We start from the raw sequence: 16839 nt of genomic DNA, 5'->3' as shown, positions 1-16839 counted from the left end.
AACGTTCATTGTCAAACATATATTTGTCTTTTATTGTAAAATAGGCACTATGCGTTTATTCATAAGGTACAGTATATTAACGAAAAAAGTTGTTTGTTATAGCATGCATTCTTATATAATGTATTCACTGACCAGTATTAGAAATATCGATCCACTTATTAATAATATCTAATATAAATGCGGAATTCCTTACAAATATAATTCCATGGTTTAATTCTGTATCTATTAGTGAAGTATACTTTAAATAAATACCGTTGTCTTGGTTAAGGATATAATTAACAACAGTGGGGTCGCTTGCTTTAAAAAGGCCTTATATCAAAATTTGTTGGGACCCTTCAGGACAGTGCGAACTTTTAGCCGCCCGTTTAATTTAATGTAGGTATGGCCTAAGAAGGGCCCTAGCGTTCAGGAGCCCCGTATTACCGATACGGCGGTAGATATGCCCCTGACAACAGATATAAAATATTTAAATGTGGGTAGATATATAACATTCCTAATACTGGCTAATGGATTACACTTAACACACTCTTGCGCAGCCATCGCAATCCGAACGACATACAAATTTGAAACAACCATTTTTTTTTAAGTTTTCCTACTAATTACGATAAAAATGCTTACCAACGTCAACTCATTTCGCTAATTTACCACCGAGATATGGTCAATGATAATAACCTTAATTATAATACATTACTAAATAATTCAATATTAGCTAATAATTTGTATGTATTTGTACACCAACTAAATGCAATGAGATAAACTTTATATAACGCACCATAAGCACGAAAAATCTATACTAAGTTGGAATTAAAAATACCAATATCAAATTTTGATTCGATAGTTTACATAAAAACAATTTCATAAATAACATAGAATACTGACGTAATAGGTATTTCATTTTAAAAATATATTATTAAATATTTTTGTAACGAATGAGTATATTTAAATAAGACCACACTAATGTGTAATTGCTTTATCGCAATAACTAAAACGATGCGCAAGCCACGATTTTTTTGCTTTGAATGATGAATGAGCTTACCGTTCGCCTGATAAGCGATACGACCGCCCATAAACAGTAGAAACACCAACACCTTAAATTACAAAGTATTGTTTGGTATTCCACTGCGCTCGCCATCCTGAGACATGAATTAAGTCTTATGTTTAATAGTGACACTGGCTACAATGTCCTTCAAACGGGAACACAACAGTGACTACACACTGCTGCTTGGCGGCAGAAATATTCATCGCGGTGGTACCCACCCAGGGGGGCTTTCACGTATGAGACTTAGCACCAGTACCATACTTTCCTCAAAATTCCACGTCATTACCCTTTTATCATTTTATTCAGAATCTCCACGCCTTATTGCGATAATGACATAAACATTAGTGTGGCCTCAGCAATAGAGAATATTTAGATAATACGCGTGTACCGTACGAAGCTCGTGTTGAGTTTAAACACGTGTTTTAATAGAATATTATAACGGCGTGTTAGACCCTTGTCGTCTTAATAGAACTTAAGGCAAGAAACGATAACCCATTATGTGTTGATAAAATGTATCTGACAAGTATTTTACCTATTATTGCAATCATGTTATATATTACTTGTATCAAAATGTATTTTACGATTTTTTATTTCATTGAACAGTATATTTCATAAAAACAGGGGCATATTTATTTCAATACAAACATATAAATAAGTATGCCAGATATCTATTGCCAGGTATATCATCAACACATACAATCTACGAAAAATATTTAAAGATGAACTCTAGTAGGTAATTTGGATTTTGTAATATTATTTGATCTGATTAAAACGCAATTTTCATGTTCAAAGACGAGAAAACGAAGCGTTTAGGCACGTATTTTGGTGTATATGTAACATCATTTGGCTCGAAGGACCAAAATATCTATCATCTAAGACAACACAACTATAGGTGTATGTATACAAACAAAAACGCTTAGATTTAGATTTTTTTACTAGCATGACTGACATTCGATTGCCTACTTTTCGATGCTACCTTGACTAAATGTCGATTGAATAGTGCTATTAATCGCGTAACAAGCCGACACTTACATCAGAAAATATTGAACAATAAAACTGAATTTCATGTATTCGCAATAATTAATTACATAAATACAGCTTAAAAGCAACAAGTGCATTTAACGCCATTTTAGAACAGCCAATCGAGTGCTGTTTCACGGCGCGGGTTGCGGGAATTAATACGACATATTTTATAAAATATATCGTATTAATTCTAAAGCAGAATAAATCATCGAAATCTGATGAAATATCCACGATTAATAATTTATGAAAGGATTCATACAATTATTTTTCTCCCTACCCACTCGCTCAGCCGCTCGTGGCCGTACGGTTGTCTTTTTTATATCTATTTTGATCCAACAACATTTACGTGTGGCATATGGCAGCCCCCTTTGTAATTTCATATGTCCAATTATGGTAATTTCGAAGCTTTCCCACGAACCTTTACGTTTGAAGTTATTACATTATTTATATTCACTCGAATAGGCCGATTGATGAATTGTGTAAAACTTTAGGCATCATTTATCATTAAAATTATCATCATTTAATCTTACAAATTCCTAATGTTATCTGCAGTTTAGGAACTCATTGTTTTTCATTACGATGCCATTGAAACAAAACAAAATCAGTTTCAGAGTCACTCCATCTCTGGGAAGGTTCCTTGCGTTAATAATATTATCATTGTATTTATCATTTTTATTTGTTGCTACATAACCTCTGTTACAGTTTAACCATAGAATTCCTTAAGGGCCTTATATACCAAAGTTCGGATGCGGAGTTTTAAAAAGGAATAGTATCCCTAACATAAAAACTGAAATTAGGAAATATGTTATTAAAATTTTTACTAAGCCCCACATTTCTCCTTCCACGCGACAGTGACAGCCAATGGTATGAGCTGACTACCAACATGCCTTACAAACCTGCGCTAGTTTTGGTGTATGACCTCACCAGGAAAATGGAAAACCTTTGGGTCGCCACTTTTGGTACTTCGATCTAAAGTTAACGTTGTTGTACAAGAAATTAGTTCCATGTTCCCGACAATATGGCGAGGTTTTTATTTTTCTGGCCAGGCTCTAACATGACCTTGAAGTCGCTACGCGTTTTAGTTTTCTTTTACGAAATAAGTCGTACGACATAAAATTACTTCAGAGAGCTCACTATACGATTTATCGTATCCATTTCCGACATCCATAAATCGTAATATTTTTTAATGAAGCACAATCGTGCCCTAATATCCTAACTTTTCTCCTGACTTATATTTATAACAACACCATTATCATCACAGCTATTTATTGTTATCGTAAACCGTCCGTCGGTCGCATTCTTTATGGTTTCTATCTCCTTGTCCGCTTGTTTATGGTCCATTGGGATGTCCGTGTCTATGGGCCGGTTGAAGCTGTGCTCTGCTATCTGCTGTTGGTTGGGTTGCTCGCCGTTGAAGTGGACTGGATAATGGAGTTTCAGTTCGCTGGCCAGTCTGAAGCGAACGCCGCAGATCGTACATCTATGGAAACAGATATTTTTTAATAATATGAAGTTATTTATTTTAATAGGTTTTTATCATTACACTAAATTATAATACAAAAATACATGTATTTACTGTTAATACTGAATAATCAATACATCGCTTGCTACTAAACATTCTAATTTCCTTTAAATTTTCTATGTATGTAAATATAATTAAAATATATAAATTTGCTAAAAATATTAGATATCTTTATACAGTTTTTAGTTCTGACTCAGTAAAAAATATCATTGAAGTTTAACTTAAGCATATGAAAAATTACTATTAAATACTGACTATTAGTAACTTCGGTTTATACTATTAATCGTCATATTACTAAATAAAACCATTGTAATTATCTGTTACATACTGGTATATGTTCTGTCCGAGATGCGATCTCGTGTGTTTGACGAGGTCGTTGCTCTGCGAGTAGGCTCGCTCGCAGATGTTGCACTTGTACGGCCGCTCGCCGGTGTGGATGCGGTAGTGTCGCTTCAGGTGATCCTTGCATGTGAAACTGGAAGGGATGAATCAGTCAATGGCAGGTATTGAGGAGCTACTGCAATGGCTTTGGAGGAGGTAGTGAAGAGTTAGAGGAAGGACAAACTTCAATAAGTCCCTATAGTGTTACTTATATGTAACTGAGTTTTTGGAGAACCAATACCTCAGCCCCCTCCAGTGACCATTAAGGCCGCAGTCTTCGAAACGTCGAGAGAAAATTAGATAAACAAAAAACCGCGGTACAAAACCGGAAAAATAGTTTTATTTCAATGTCTAACATTTGTGAAAACATAAGAAATCCAAGTCCCTTTAGTCTAAAGTTTAGTTCGCTATGTGTGATATGGTGGCAATCTATAAAATACACAAATTCCTTTTCCTCTTGGCTTACTAATAATTTCTTTTATAAACGATCCCAATCCTAATCTTCGATCCGATCCCAAGAATAAACCAATTAAAATAAGTCATTTAAAGGCATTTTACAATAAATTGTTCTGATTGGACAACATTCGTGATGGACCATAAAAAACGACATAAATCTGCAAACGTCATACAGTAGTACTTGTCTAAGAGGCTATCGTCAGTAGTCGTACTCACCGCATGTTACAAGTGTCGCAGGCGAAGGGGCGCAGGCCGGAGTGTATGAAGGAGTGCTTCTTGAGCGAGTTGGGCTTCGTGAAGGTGGCGCCACACTCGTCGCACTTGTACGGGTGCGCGCCCGTGTGCGTTGTAATGTGCGACGTCATTTGACCTGCAAACAGTACATTAATAATGATATTAAAAATATCTTATAAAAATGTGTGCATTGCAATCTTAATGATAAGGTTGCAAGCATCTGTCAAATATTTTATACATGTCATCAAAACAAATGTAGGGATTGAAAGGACTGGGTGGCAGGCCATATACTGGAAGGAAGAATCATTGTGTGCAAACAAGAAGAGTGGAAGGAAATGCAAGATGGCGAGTTTCGGGCTTTGCAGTTAGACTGAAAAACCCCTGTCAGTTCTTAATTGAGAAATAATTAAAAGTACATAAAGCGACTATCTCAGTGTTTTGTTTTCATCATTGTATAGAATTATTCGACAAACATCCCTAATATTGTAAATGCTTGACTAAATCTTCTGAAAGCAATCTAAAAAGATGTTTTTCGAAACTTAAGCATAGCTGAAGATAGTTCTCTTTAAAAAAAAAACAGAAATAAACAAAACAGATATCTCATTTGTTTCTCTCGTACCTTTAGTGCAGAATGTCTTCGGGCACATATTACAGGCATACGGCTTGAGTCCGGTGTGGCGCATCATGTGTTGACGCAGGTTTGAGCTGTTGCTGAACCCTTTGCCGCATTGTGAGCACAAGTATGGCGTCTCCCCAGTATGCGTGCGCAGGTGATCCTTCAGATTGCATAGTTGTGAGAATGCTGGGAATGATATTACAGTTGTGATATGACCATAGTGTGTCAGTCAATACTCATATTATAAGCACATAGGTATATAATCAACTATAATACCTATATGTTACAGCGTAGGCATCACTTAGGCAACTAGTGAAAATCTGGTAGGTTAGCTAGGCTAGGGCTCATGTCCTCGCCGGTAAGGATCGCAATGCATTATCCTTTTATTTCCCCCTACTTGCCAGCCCAAGCTGGCTACTTTGGTTTGTACCTTCTATTTCTCATAAATTTTATCCCTAATTCAAAATGTCCATAGTTATAATATATAGGTAATTTTAAGTATTATTTAGAAATAATAAGCGCTTAACTTCTTATTTTTCAAGCAAATACTTACATACCGTAAGTTTCCAATAATTATAATAGGAATAAGGAGTCCATATATCATAAAATTGTGAAATTGGCTTTCTATTTATCTTTACACTAAATATGGCAATAAATAAAACATTTTACCTTTTTTACAGTATGTACAAACATTAGGCTTGACACCATTGTGTTTTTTCATATGATCATTCAACTGGTCCTGTCTTGAATATGATTTAGTGCATTTTGTACATTTAAACGGCTTCACATCACTGTGCAACTTAAGATGCCTCCTCAACAGGGTCTTCATAGAGAAACTTTTACCGCAAACATCACAAATAAACTTTTCCCTTTCACTCGATTTTTCTGTTTTATGTTTTTTCATATGCATGGAAAGGCACCGGCTCTTCACAAACACCTCATTACATTCAGTGCAATTGAACTTCCGACTAAACTCTGCTTTCACATTATCTTCCTGACCCAGCATATGCTCCCATATAGAATTTGTATCACATTTATTATATTCATAATTATCAACTTCACATTTTGGGAATGTTTCAAAATTGTAGTCTTCATTGTAATCGAAAAAATCTTGATCCGTTTCTGCCTTAATGTCAAATTCTATTTGTTCGTTTTTAACTTGTATTTCGATGAGTCTCTTTAGCTCTGCCTCTGATTTTGCCACTTGGTTCCGAAATGAGTATGTAGATTGTAATAATTTAACACATTCATGACATAAGTTTTGTGGCAAACCATCTTCATTTGATACCTAGAAAACATTACACCATTGGGTAAGCACAACTGCCTTTGGATGGAATGGATGTTACAAATTAAATAATAATATAACTGTACTGAAATAAGGAATAACTCTTTACTAACAATAAGGGTTTGTCAATTGTTATGTCCAAAACAACAGAGGTGATTGAAAAGGAATTAATTATTCATTATATTAAATTTTTATTTATTTTTATTAAATTATTGTCTATAGTATAGTTAATAAATATGATACAAAAATGTGCCATTACTGTTGTATACCTTTTTGAATGATTTCTTTTTATAGAATTGTAATTTCTTGTATAATAACTCAATTGATTCATGTAAATTAAATAAACTTTACAAATAAGTATGCTACTATAAAACCTGTTTTATTATTTTTTTCTATACAATTAATTATAAGTAATAAACCCAATAATGAGCTTAAGAACAGCGATACCATTGAGGTTTTTGTTTGAAATATTGATGATTTTAAAATACTGGTAATGAGATTTTATTAATAAGCTTATAGCTGCTACGATTCCTAAGCAAGATTTAATGCTATTTGACTAGGTAATATGCATTAGGTACTTGATATAAACACAATGAGCATCAGCTGTAACAGTTAGCTATATAGACATAGGACCATAAAATCATATGGATGACATTGCGTCGACGAGTCGTACGTCAATTTCCTTGTACCTAGTTAATTACATTACCGTCTACTACGAGTTGCGGGAAATAAATTGTAGAAATGAATCATAATAATCCTTTTACCTGGGCAGTTGTGCATTCTCTCAACATAGTAGCTAATTCAATGTTAAAACCTTCTTCAACTTTAACACTTTCAAACAAATTTACTAAATTACGTTCGTCATCTTTCATACAAGTCCGACACGATGACGCTACATTCAACATCTTTATTATTTAAATTAATTTTCACAATGTCTTCGCTGGATAAATTAATAACGCAATAGTAATAATAAAAAAATCTAAATAATCAAACAAACAAAAATAAAACCAATCGACACGAAAATCTGTCAACGTCAATATTTTTCCGAAGATGTTGGCAAAGGAATCAAATTCCACACAGACAGATTGTAATGTTGTCTACCTATTTACAAATTGTTTAATTTTTCTTAATTTTATTTATCATAATATCAGTTAATTAATAATATATTTATATTATCATGTAAACAGGTTGTAGAGATATAACTTTAAAGCAAAACGGGGAAGGTTTTAAAATATTACATGTATTACCGCCATCTTAAAAAACTGTATGGTTTATTTCCTTTTCTAGTCAGTTCGTAAAGTGTCAAAAAAACAATAAAGTTTTATGTGTGATAAAAAGGGTCAACTATTTTTGTACACAACTTATATATCTAGCAACTATCTACCATTAGGATTTTTTAGTCACTTCCTTATTCCTATTTCATTAGAGTAGTGAAATTGTGGATCGCGATGGACGATAAAGTTTTTATTGGTGAATGGATAAAAGACAGAATACTGGGATCAGGCACATTCGGTATTGTTGTTCTTTGGAGACACAAAAAAACAGATGAGAAACTGGCTATAAAAACATGTAAATGGGGAAAAGAACTCACCGAGAAACACAGAGAAAGATGGACCAAAGAAGTGGAAATGTTGAGGGATTGCCGGAACCCGAATATAGTAGGAACAAAAGAATTGCCTCAAGATTTTATAAAAGGTTTAGAAAACGCCAATCCTTCCGGACTTCCGATCATGTGCATGGAATACTGCACGGGCGGTGATCTGCGACAGGTGCTACACAAACCAGACTCTTGCGCCGGTCTAAAGGAATATCAAATACGACAAATCCTTAAAGACATTGGTAATGCGATGCAATTTTTACATCAAAGGAAAATAGCTCACAGAGATCTAAAACCGGAGAACATCGTCATACACATCGAGAGTCCAGGTAACAGTGCTCTACAAACCCCAGATAAAGTGACATACAAACTTATAGATCTTGGTTATGCCAAAGAAATTGACTTCAACTCAGTGTGTGCTAGCTTTGTAGGCACATTACAATATTTGGCTCCTGAACTAATTTACAGTAAAACATACAGTAATTCAGTAGATTATTGGTCCTTTGGTCTTCTGGCATTTGAAATAATATGTGGTGTGCGACCATTCCTGCCATACATGGCACCTGCCCAACTGATGTCCTACCTGGAAAAGAAAACACATGACCAGATATGCATTTATGAAAGTTTTCTTGGAGATATTGAATATTCCAATGAAATATTTCCCGAGAATCACATTTCAAAACCTTTTAAAAAATTTATAGAGGAATGGTTGAAGGTTGCACTTGAATGGGATCCGAAACTAAGAGGCAGAGACTCTCCATCAAAAGTTACATTTAATATACCAAGTGAACAGAAGTCCGAGGGCAGTAAAATAATAATTTTTGATCTCCTCTCAAGTATTCTGGCAAAGAAAATTATAAAAATATTTTCAGTGTCAACTTTGTCACACCTTGCTTATAATATTGATAACACAATTACTGTGGCAACATTAAGAACATGGATACACAAGGACACAAACATGCCTGTTGAAGATCAAATTTTAATATGTCAAAGTACCTGCATAGAGCTTGGAGATAATGAACTTGTAATTAATTTTTGGAAGGAACATTGTAACATAATGCTCTATCTAATAAATAAAACTGCCATATTGCAAGATGATTTGAAACCTGCTGTCCCACATATAGTGCAGAGGTCTGTAGACCACCCCAAAGCCTTGTATAATTATAAAAATGCCCAAAATTTATACAGAGATAGTTTGTACTTTATCATTACCCAAGCAGAAATATATAACAGTCTTATCAACGCAATGATGGCAAGAGGTGAATCATTAAAAAGTGTTGGACGACAATTGCTTCTCGGGCACAACAATGTTGATAAGAATATTGGTAATTTACTTTCCAAAGTGCAAATCAGTAAAAAGATGGTTGAAATGGGTAAAGAACATATAAACAACTTGAAAGAGACAGGCACTGGCACCAACTTGCTAGGAGGATTTAGTCAAATATTCAAAAAAGCAGATGACATATTTGATAAGATTAGCAAGTTACAATGCGCCTGGGATCAGTTATTTGTGAGATTGCAGTCAGCCAAGAGACGTTGTAATGAAGTAATAACTGAAGATATTAAAAACTTTGTTGACAAATACAATTATAAAACATTATACACAAGCGCTTTCAAGACATATCTGCTATTCAAGAAAAGTGAAACGGTGGCTCAGAACAGAGGTGCAGAAAGACAATGTCTAGAAATGGCAACCTTATGCTCCGAGTGCCTTAAACTACGAAAAATAATTCTAAAGGAAATAAAGCAACAGCGCTTTGTCCGTAAACTAATGGACTTAAGTGTGGAGTTTTCAAAAATAAATGATATTGTCAAAAATGCTGCAGATAATACAGAAAAATTAAGCGAGGATCTCTTAAACATTATGGATGATCTCAACAAATGTACCTGGTCAACAATAAGCTTGGTAATCAAAGATGGTGAACATTTAGCTGATATGCCATACAGTGTTGTGGCTTTTGATAAAACTGACTTCAAGGTTGGTGGACCTGTTTCAAATCATAGTGCCAAAATCCCTAATTTGTGTCAAGAGAGAGAAAAACTAGCATCACTTATAGAAGATAGTTTGAAAATAAGAAAAAGTCAAATGTATTTAGTTGAAAAAATTCAAGCACAAAAAGAGTTATTTAAGCCTGTTTTTGATTTTAGTTTTTTGGATGACAAACAAAATTAATCACTTTGTTTATTTACTAATTTGTTGATATTTCAGAGCATTTTATGTGTTAGCTTTTACTATAATTTGATATTAAGCATGCATTTTACACATGTGGCATTATGGTCAGAACTTGGATGCATATTGTTTTGTTTCTTTCACAATCTCATAATGGACTAAATGGAACATAAAAACTCTTATGTCATAAAATTGACCTGAAAGTAAATTTTTAATTATTAAAATAATGTAACATAATACTGTTTTGGTTAGTATGTTACATGATAATTTCAATTACATTAAATATTTCTTTTGGGAAGTAGAGGGTTGAAAAGAAACAGCAATGTTTAGATGTTGATTATTAATACTGTGATTTATATGAGTGCTACATGTGATAAATTAATATTACCTATATTCTCTTTGTGCCTTACAAAAAATTATCTCACAGTTGATTACAATTTTATTACTTTTGCGAATTTTTGTCAACCTTAAGATAAGTTGCGCACATAACGCGTTTCCAGAAATTTAAAGGTGATTACACATCGGGCATTTTTTCAGCACGTTTTAAGGTCATTTTTGTACGCCTGATAAATACTCTTGTGTCTAAATACAGGAAAATCATAATCAAGGTGCACTGGGGCAGCTAAAACATTCGTTAATTAATAAGTCTTATCTAAATAGATCTCTAAAATTGGCCAAATATTTCTAGGTTGCCATAGGAATTGTTATCCATTTTACATAGTCCTGTCTCAAATTTTCGCAAAATGGTAAAGCCAGGAATAGTTTGTAAGTGGAATGTATTCAGTAAACAAAATAATCTTTTGATATACATTTGCAATCTGTAGGATTTATTGTGTCGTATTTTATATTTACAAAGATAGGCGCGGCATACATGATATATTTACTCAGGTACATTTTTTACTTAGTCAGTAATTACGTTTAATGAACAAAGGAAAAGATTAATAATGAAGTGGTAAGTATTTTTCTTAGCCAATGAAATGTTATGGTTCGTGTGCACTGCCGGGCAAAGGGCACCACAACTTTTCATACCTAATAATGAGATAGTAAACAAGAATTGTAAACTGTGATGTTTATAAAAATAAACATCACAGTTTACAATTCTTGTTTATTTCTTTTTGTAGAGTATTGTAATTTGTAAGTAATTTTATGGCAATATAACTTAACTGCGCATTTTATATTTGTTACTAATATTTTACTATTTTTAAAAGTGTCAAAAGTTTGAAATTGAATCTTTATTTGGTATGTTTTTGTATTGAATTTTTTTCTAGTCAAAATGTGTTAAAAATCTTTTTCATTGTATCGTAATAAAAATATTATTTTATGTAAGACTTTTATTACAATAATACGCCAAAACAAAAGAAAATAACTTAGTGAAATGAATCATAAATTATTCGTAACAGGAAAATAGCAATTTATCTCTCAATGAACTGGTTTAACCATTCTTTAAAATTATTCATTAGTGTTTCCAACGCCTTCAAATTTCGGGGAGTATCAAGATATTCGTCTGGCGCGTATCTTGGTTCTGGACATCCCGTTACATGTAGCCAAATAGCAAACACGGCGTCATCGACATTAGTTAGATTTCTTCGACATAGTCTAGCTGATGTAAGACTGGCGGCTACCAAACCAGCCATACAAGCCACCGATACACCTCGAGGTCTCTCTTTACGCGCAGCCAGAAAATAACTTCGAAGTAAAATCTCTGTATCTTTGTTTAGTGCTACGTTTATTCCAGCAACCAAGTCGATGTAGTCTTGTATTTCTTTTAGCGCTTGTTTCTCTTCTTTAGTTGATTCCGACGGCTCAATAGCGCGCTGTAGCATAAAATCCACTAAATCTTCGTGGTGTTCTCCATAATCACCACGACACACAGTGCCGAAAACAGAAATTATATCGTGAAGTGCCCCTTTTTTCAAATCCATGCCGTGCGCCCACACGGCACACTGTATTTTAGTTTTCCCAGTATCGGTACAAATTTCTCCCGTTTCTAGAGCTGAGAATAAAGATGACATCTCTTTATGGTTGTAAATATGTAGAGGTAATGGCAACATGCAGATTCCACCAGAGCCAGCGATTAAAGCAGAAGACATTGAAGTATTATGGGTGCTTATACAAATGGACCTATCTGCCAGGTTGGCAGCTATCATCATAATATCTCCCACAAAACTGGTGTCTATATTTGCTGCAACTACATTGATTATACTTGAACCAGTCAGAACATTGGCTTTGACGCTGGTTAAACTTAACAGAAGAGTGATCTTCAAGCTCATGAAGCAATTCAAAGGGCATTTATTAACTCCTATGGTTGATGCCAAACAGTATATAAGCTTCCAAGGTAGACCCCCGCAAGCTTCATACAACTCGCCGATATCTCGTGAAACAGAACACGTCATCGGAGCTATTAATGGAACAAGCGGTTCCATACTCCAAATAATCATTTTCTTTTTTACAACAACCACATGGAATGAGTATGTTCCACCCAGTTTTAATTTAGAAATTAAATCATCAAATATTAAAAACTTTTTACAAATGAAATCGTTTTTTAACTTGACTGAAACGGTAACTTGTTCTCCGCATCTCTTTAAACCGCAGTTTTCGTAAAGCACACTTCTACAAATACAACATTTCGGAGGAAATTTTGGAATGTAACGATAAATAACTTCATTTCCTTCACATTCTTCGGGACAAGACCATACAGTATGAAAAACATAGCTTTCTGGCTTGGAAATGGCCATGAGTAATCCTTCAAATAATGTCACTCCTTGATATAGTCTGGGATTTGGCGGTATTAGTAACCGAGGAACACATCTCAATCTTATCGTTACACCTACCTGAGAATTTGCTATGTTTTTTTTATAAGGGTTATCTATTGATAACATACATGCATATAATATTTCATTGCAAATCATTTGAAATTTCAACGGTTCTTGTAATAAAAAAACACCAACATCAGGTAAAACGGCAATTAGGTCCATTACATCAATTTCAAGTATACATCTTAAAGGAGGAAACTTGTTCATTGTAGCGTTGGTCATTTGTTCTAGGAATTTAGTACACTCATTTTTCATGTCTGTTATGTTATGCCTCCAGTCTAAATATATCAATATTTGACAAAGTAAATCCATTTCGAGAGAAAATTAAAATTTGTGAAGAAATATAGAAGGAAGCTGTTTCCCGCCATTTTTTTTTTTTTGTTAATACTGTGCCTTATATTTTGTTATTTATACAGCCGGCCTTGTGTATTTTTTAATTTTAATGTCGGCCCCTTTACTTCTGACACAGAAAAAATATAATCAATATTCTTTATTTTTTTTTGTTAAAAGTCTAAAAAATACGTTATTAATAAAAACATGCTGGTTTTTATATGAAGAAGTTTCACGCAATACGTATGGCTCCAAAATCATAATATATTACGTATGATGGATAAAAAGATTAGGTAATAGGTACCCAGTTAGGTATCTAAATTATAAAAATACGTATCTAATTATTTAAGTAAATAATATACTAGGAATTCTTATGTATATTTCATACACACTAAATAAGTTGCATCAAAACTAAACACAACGATTTTTTCAATTACCTTGCCCACATAATGTTTTTGCGACATCGAGAAGCGCCTACACCTTACATGTGCCCACGCTTTCTTAAAGATCGAATCTTATGTAAGGTCGGTAAACAATTAGCCATCAACGGCAACGTTATGAGCGGAAATACCGTATTCGATATGCAAATCGGATTAAAATGATTGCCTTTATAGCAAGATCACTAGTTAACTAGTGACTTACTGTTTGTTCATTCAGCATGGCCGAGTACAATCGAGCAGGAAATTATTTACTAGTTTCCTTGTTATATTATGTACTTATTTAGATTATGTCCCAATACTGCGAAGCGTGAAAATCACAGAATTGAAAGTACCTATTATTCTCTTCCCATCATGATATAATACAGTGCTCAAACCTACTTTCTCACCAAGTAGGAAAATCCAGGCTCAGGATTTGCCAACGGCCAGTGAAGCGCAGCATTCTAGGTGTTAAACTAAGAGATTGCGTTCAAAACACCGAATTCCGCTCCATAACTCAAATTACCGATGTAGTTTAGAAAGCCGTTAAGCTTAAATGGACCTGGTCTAGTCATGTCAGTCGTATGTCTAGCGAGCTTAGGGCCAGGAAAGCCACTTTGTGGAGCTCTGACACTACTCACCAACAAAGGAAGAAGGGACGAACTAGATTCATTTTAAAAATAAAATGGTTCATTACACCACAGGATCACGATTCGTGGATCGATCTTGTGGAGGCTTTTACACATTATAGGCAATGCAATATTCGAAAAATATGCTGTTTTAATAGGTGATCAATAGCTCAGCGAGCGTAGCTGCCCCTTCTTTTTCTTGATATGGTACTCCCCTAAGCTTATTTTATGTTATGCGATTTTGATGCATAGAAATACAATGCACAATGTGGATTTCTTTAGAATCACTGTCATATATTTTGAAACAGTGCAAGATTAACAAAAATAAAAGCTCAAATTCCAAATACCCGTGGTCAGGTATTTTTAAAGATGTGAATCACAAAATATGATGCAATCATTTTTAACATTTCAGCAACAGAATTATTTTACACGTAGGCGTACTGATCATATGGTATTTATTCAAACATAATATTATTAATTACTAATTTCAACCATTCAAGCCGAAACTAAAGTAGTCTATCATGTTATATATTATTATTTTTTTATTTTACTATACTTAATAATATTTATTTTGTAATTTAAATGTTCCGCAGCTGGTATCTGAACCATTGACGATACAACAAGTATAATAAAAATATATTCAATCATTAACAATTAATCGCGCAATTGTACATGAACGGAGCGGGGTAAGTGGGCGGAGTGAACGTATTTTTTAAGCGGAATCCGTGCGCGGGCGGCATCGTCGCGTGGGGCGGCCGCGCGGCTCACTCCATGCCCGACCACGACAAGTATCAGCTGCGGCCTCGCGCCGCGCGCTGCCGCGAACCACGCGCTCGCCGCTCGCCGCAGCCGCTCAGCAAGTACCGGAGGAAGACCGCCAACGCGCGGGAGCGGAGCCGCATGCGAGAGATCAACCGCGCTTTTGAGACACTCAGGCGCGCCGTGCCCGCCTCGGCCATCACCGGCACACCCATGCCCTGCGAGAAACTGACCAAGATCACCACGCTGAGACTGGCGATGCGGTACATCACCGCGCTGTCCGCGGCGCTCCGAGAGACGAGCCCGGAGCGAGAGTCGCGGCCGGAACGCTGGCCCTCGCCGCTGTGCTCCGACCTCTCCGAGTTCTCTACCGAGCTGGACCAGGAGACGCCGTCGGAGTTCGCAGAGGACTCGCTGTCGCCGTTCGACTCGTTCTTCGCGGAATTCGACTGCGAATACATTGACAGGACATTTGCATAGTGTGTGATGTGCGTGACACGGACTGCTCTCTAATTAGGTACACAAACCTTCCTCATTGCCATACTTTAATTAATGATGTTTTAATTTGTATATTTTTGAGATGTTTTATTTATTATTTTTAATAAATTTTTAATTGTTGACGTTTTTGCTGTGTTTCCGTGTTAGTTTTTCCATAACATTATTAACCACAATTTTATATAAATTCGCAATGAACGTAATTACCGTATTTACCGTTATTAAGCTTATCTACCTCATTACGGTAAAAAAAACTTCCTTCCATCTAAATACGTTAAATCTTGTCTAGCTGTATTGAGTTATCGATGGTTAGCTAGATAATTTCTCATATTATTTCGTAGAGAATACATATTACATATTATGTTCACATATCTATATACAATAACTAAATAAGGCAGTCCCTATCTGACTATAGTTTTTAGACCAAATGTTTATCTACTTTTTACCCGACTATGGCAAAGCAGGACAGGGTTATAATAATTACAAGTTAATCCAAATTAAGATGAAAATGTTTATATGTAAAACGTATTTCTAAAGTCTCTAGTCTTTATTCTATACATTTTCATATTTCACAGTAATAAAAGTGCTTTAATATTAATTGAATTAAAAAAAACAATGTTAAAATAATACACACACATACTAGACTCTATACTCTCAGTACCTACCAAAGTAATTAACTCAAAAGTATAATGCAAAATTATAATAGAAAAAATATATAGTGCCGGGTATGTAGGTACTATTTATTTGAAATATTATTTTAGCGATATCGATAATAATATTTCTTAACACTCAAAAATCATAACATAAAAAATAAACAATGTTGTTCTATTTTCATTCGTAGGTCATACGGGTATATAATACCTGATAACGAAATGTCACCAGCTACTATAGATTTCATGTAAAAAAGAGGAGATATTTGTGCCATTTACCTATAGGAAAAAATTCTAGACTGAGGACTAATATTAAGCATTTTATAGCAAAACCATGCCCGATCCGGACATTACACTCCACAGATCTCAGCGCGGCAGTCACAAATCATAATTTACACTCAAATAATAATAATAATAGTCCCTT

The 16839-nt window shown here is 34.6% G+C and overlaps 4 protein-coding genes across 4 annotated transcripts; 2 read left to right on the top strand and 2 right to left on the bottom strand.

The window, feature by feature from the left end:
• Positions 1-7600, bottom strand: LOC115450788 (zinc finger protein OZF). The gene is made up of 6 exons (XM_030178898.2): positions 7321-7600; positions 5941-6559; positions 5275-5457; positions 4638-4791; positions 3913-4059; positions 1-3542 (listed from the first exon to the last, which is right to left on the bottom strand). Exons 1-6 carry the CDS (start codon positions 7459-7461, stop codon positions 3275-3277), a joined length of 1512 nt encoding a protein of 503 aa, XP_030034758.2. The 5' UTR covers positions 7462-7600; the 3' UTR covers positions 1-3274.
• A 233-nt stretch (positions 7601-7833) lies between these two features.
• Positions 7834-11644, top strand: LOC115450784 (inhibitor of nuclear factor kappa-B kinase subunit alpha). The gene has a single exon (XM_030178893.2). The coding sequence runs from the start codon at positions 8005-8007 to the stop codon at positions 10324-10326; it is 2322 nt and encodes a 773-aa protein (XP_030034753.2). The 5' UTR covers positions 7834-8004; the 3' UTR covers positions 10327-11644.
• A 91-nt stretch (positions 11645-11735) lies between these two features.
• LOC115450779 lies at positions 11736-13448 on the bottom strand. The gene has a single exon (XM_030178889.2). The coding sequence runs from the start codon at positions 13446-13448 to the stop codon at positions 11736-11738; it is 1713 nt and encodes a 570-aa protein (XP_030034749.2).
• Positions 13449-15246: 1798 nt separating this feature from the next.
• LOC115450783 (helix-loop-helix protein delilah) lies at positions 15247-15894 on the top strand. The gene has a single exon (XM_030178892.2). It carries the CDS (start codon positions 15283-15285, stop codon positions 15748-15750), a length of 468 nt encoding a protein of 155 aa, XP_030034752.1. The 5' UTR covers positions 15247-15282; the 3' UTR covers positions 15751-15894.
• The last annotated feature ends 945 nt before the right edge of the window (positions 15895-16839 follow it).

The sequence above is a fragment of the Manduca sexta genome, chromosome 11 (genome assembly GCF_014839805.1).
Source record: "Manduca sexta isolate Smith_Timp_Sample1 chromosome 11, JHU_Msex_v1.0, whole genome shotgun sequence".
In the NCBI taxonomy this organism is placed as follows: Eukaryota; Metazoa; Arthropoda; class Insecta; order Lepidoptera; family Sphingidae; genus Manduca; species Manduca sexta.
Note: the sequence above shows the minus strand (reverse complement) of the source record. Positions and strands in the feature narration are given on the sequence as shown.

What these genes read in the sequence shown, in the direction of transcription:
- LOC115450788 (XM_030178898.2), bottom strand. Translation starts at nt 7,461, where the DNA reads ATGTTGAATGTAGCGTCATCGTGTCGGACTTGTATGAAAGATGACGAA. An exon ending in GAGAATGCACAACTGCCCAG is followed by an intron (nt 6,560 to 7,320) that starts GTAAAAGGATTA and finishes AATGTTTTCTAG; the next exon opens with GTATCAAATGAAGATGGTTT. An exon ending in GAAGACATTCTGCACTAAAG is followed by an intron (nt 4,792 to 5,274) that starts GTACGAGAGAAA and finishes TACTGTTTGCAG; the next exon opens with GTCAAATGACGTCGCACATT.
- LOC115450784 (XM_030178893.2), top strand. Translation starts at nt 8,005, where the DNA reads ATGGACGATAAAGTTTTTATTGGTGAATGGATAAAAGACAGAATACTG.
- LOC115450779 (XM_030178889.2), bottom strand. Translation starts at nt 13,448, where the DNA reads ATGGATTTACTTTGTCAAATATTGATATATTTAGACTGGAGGCATAAC.
- LOC115450783 (XM_030178892.2), top strand. Translation starts at nt 15,283, where the DNA reads ATGCCCGACCACGACAAGTATCAGCTGCGGCCTCGCGCCGCGCGCTGC.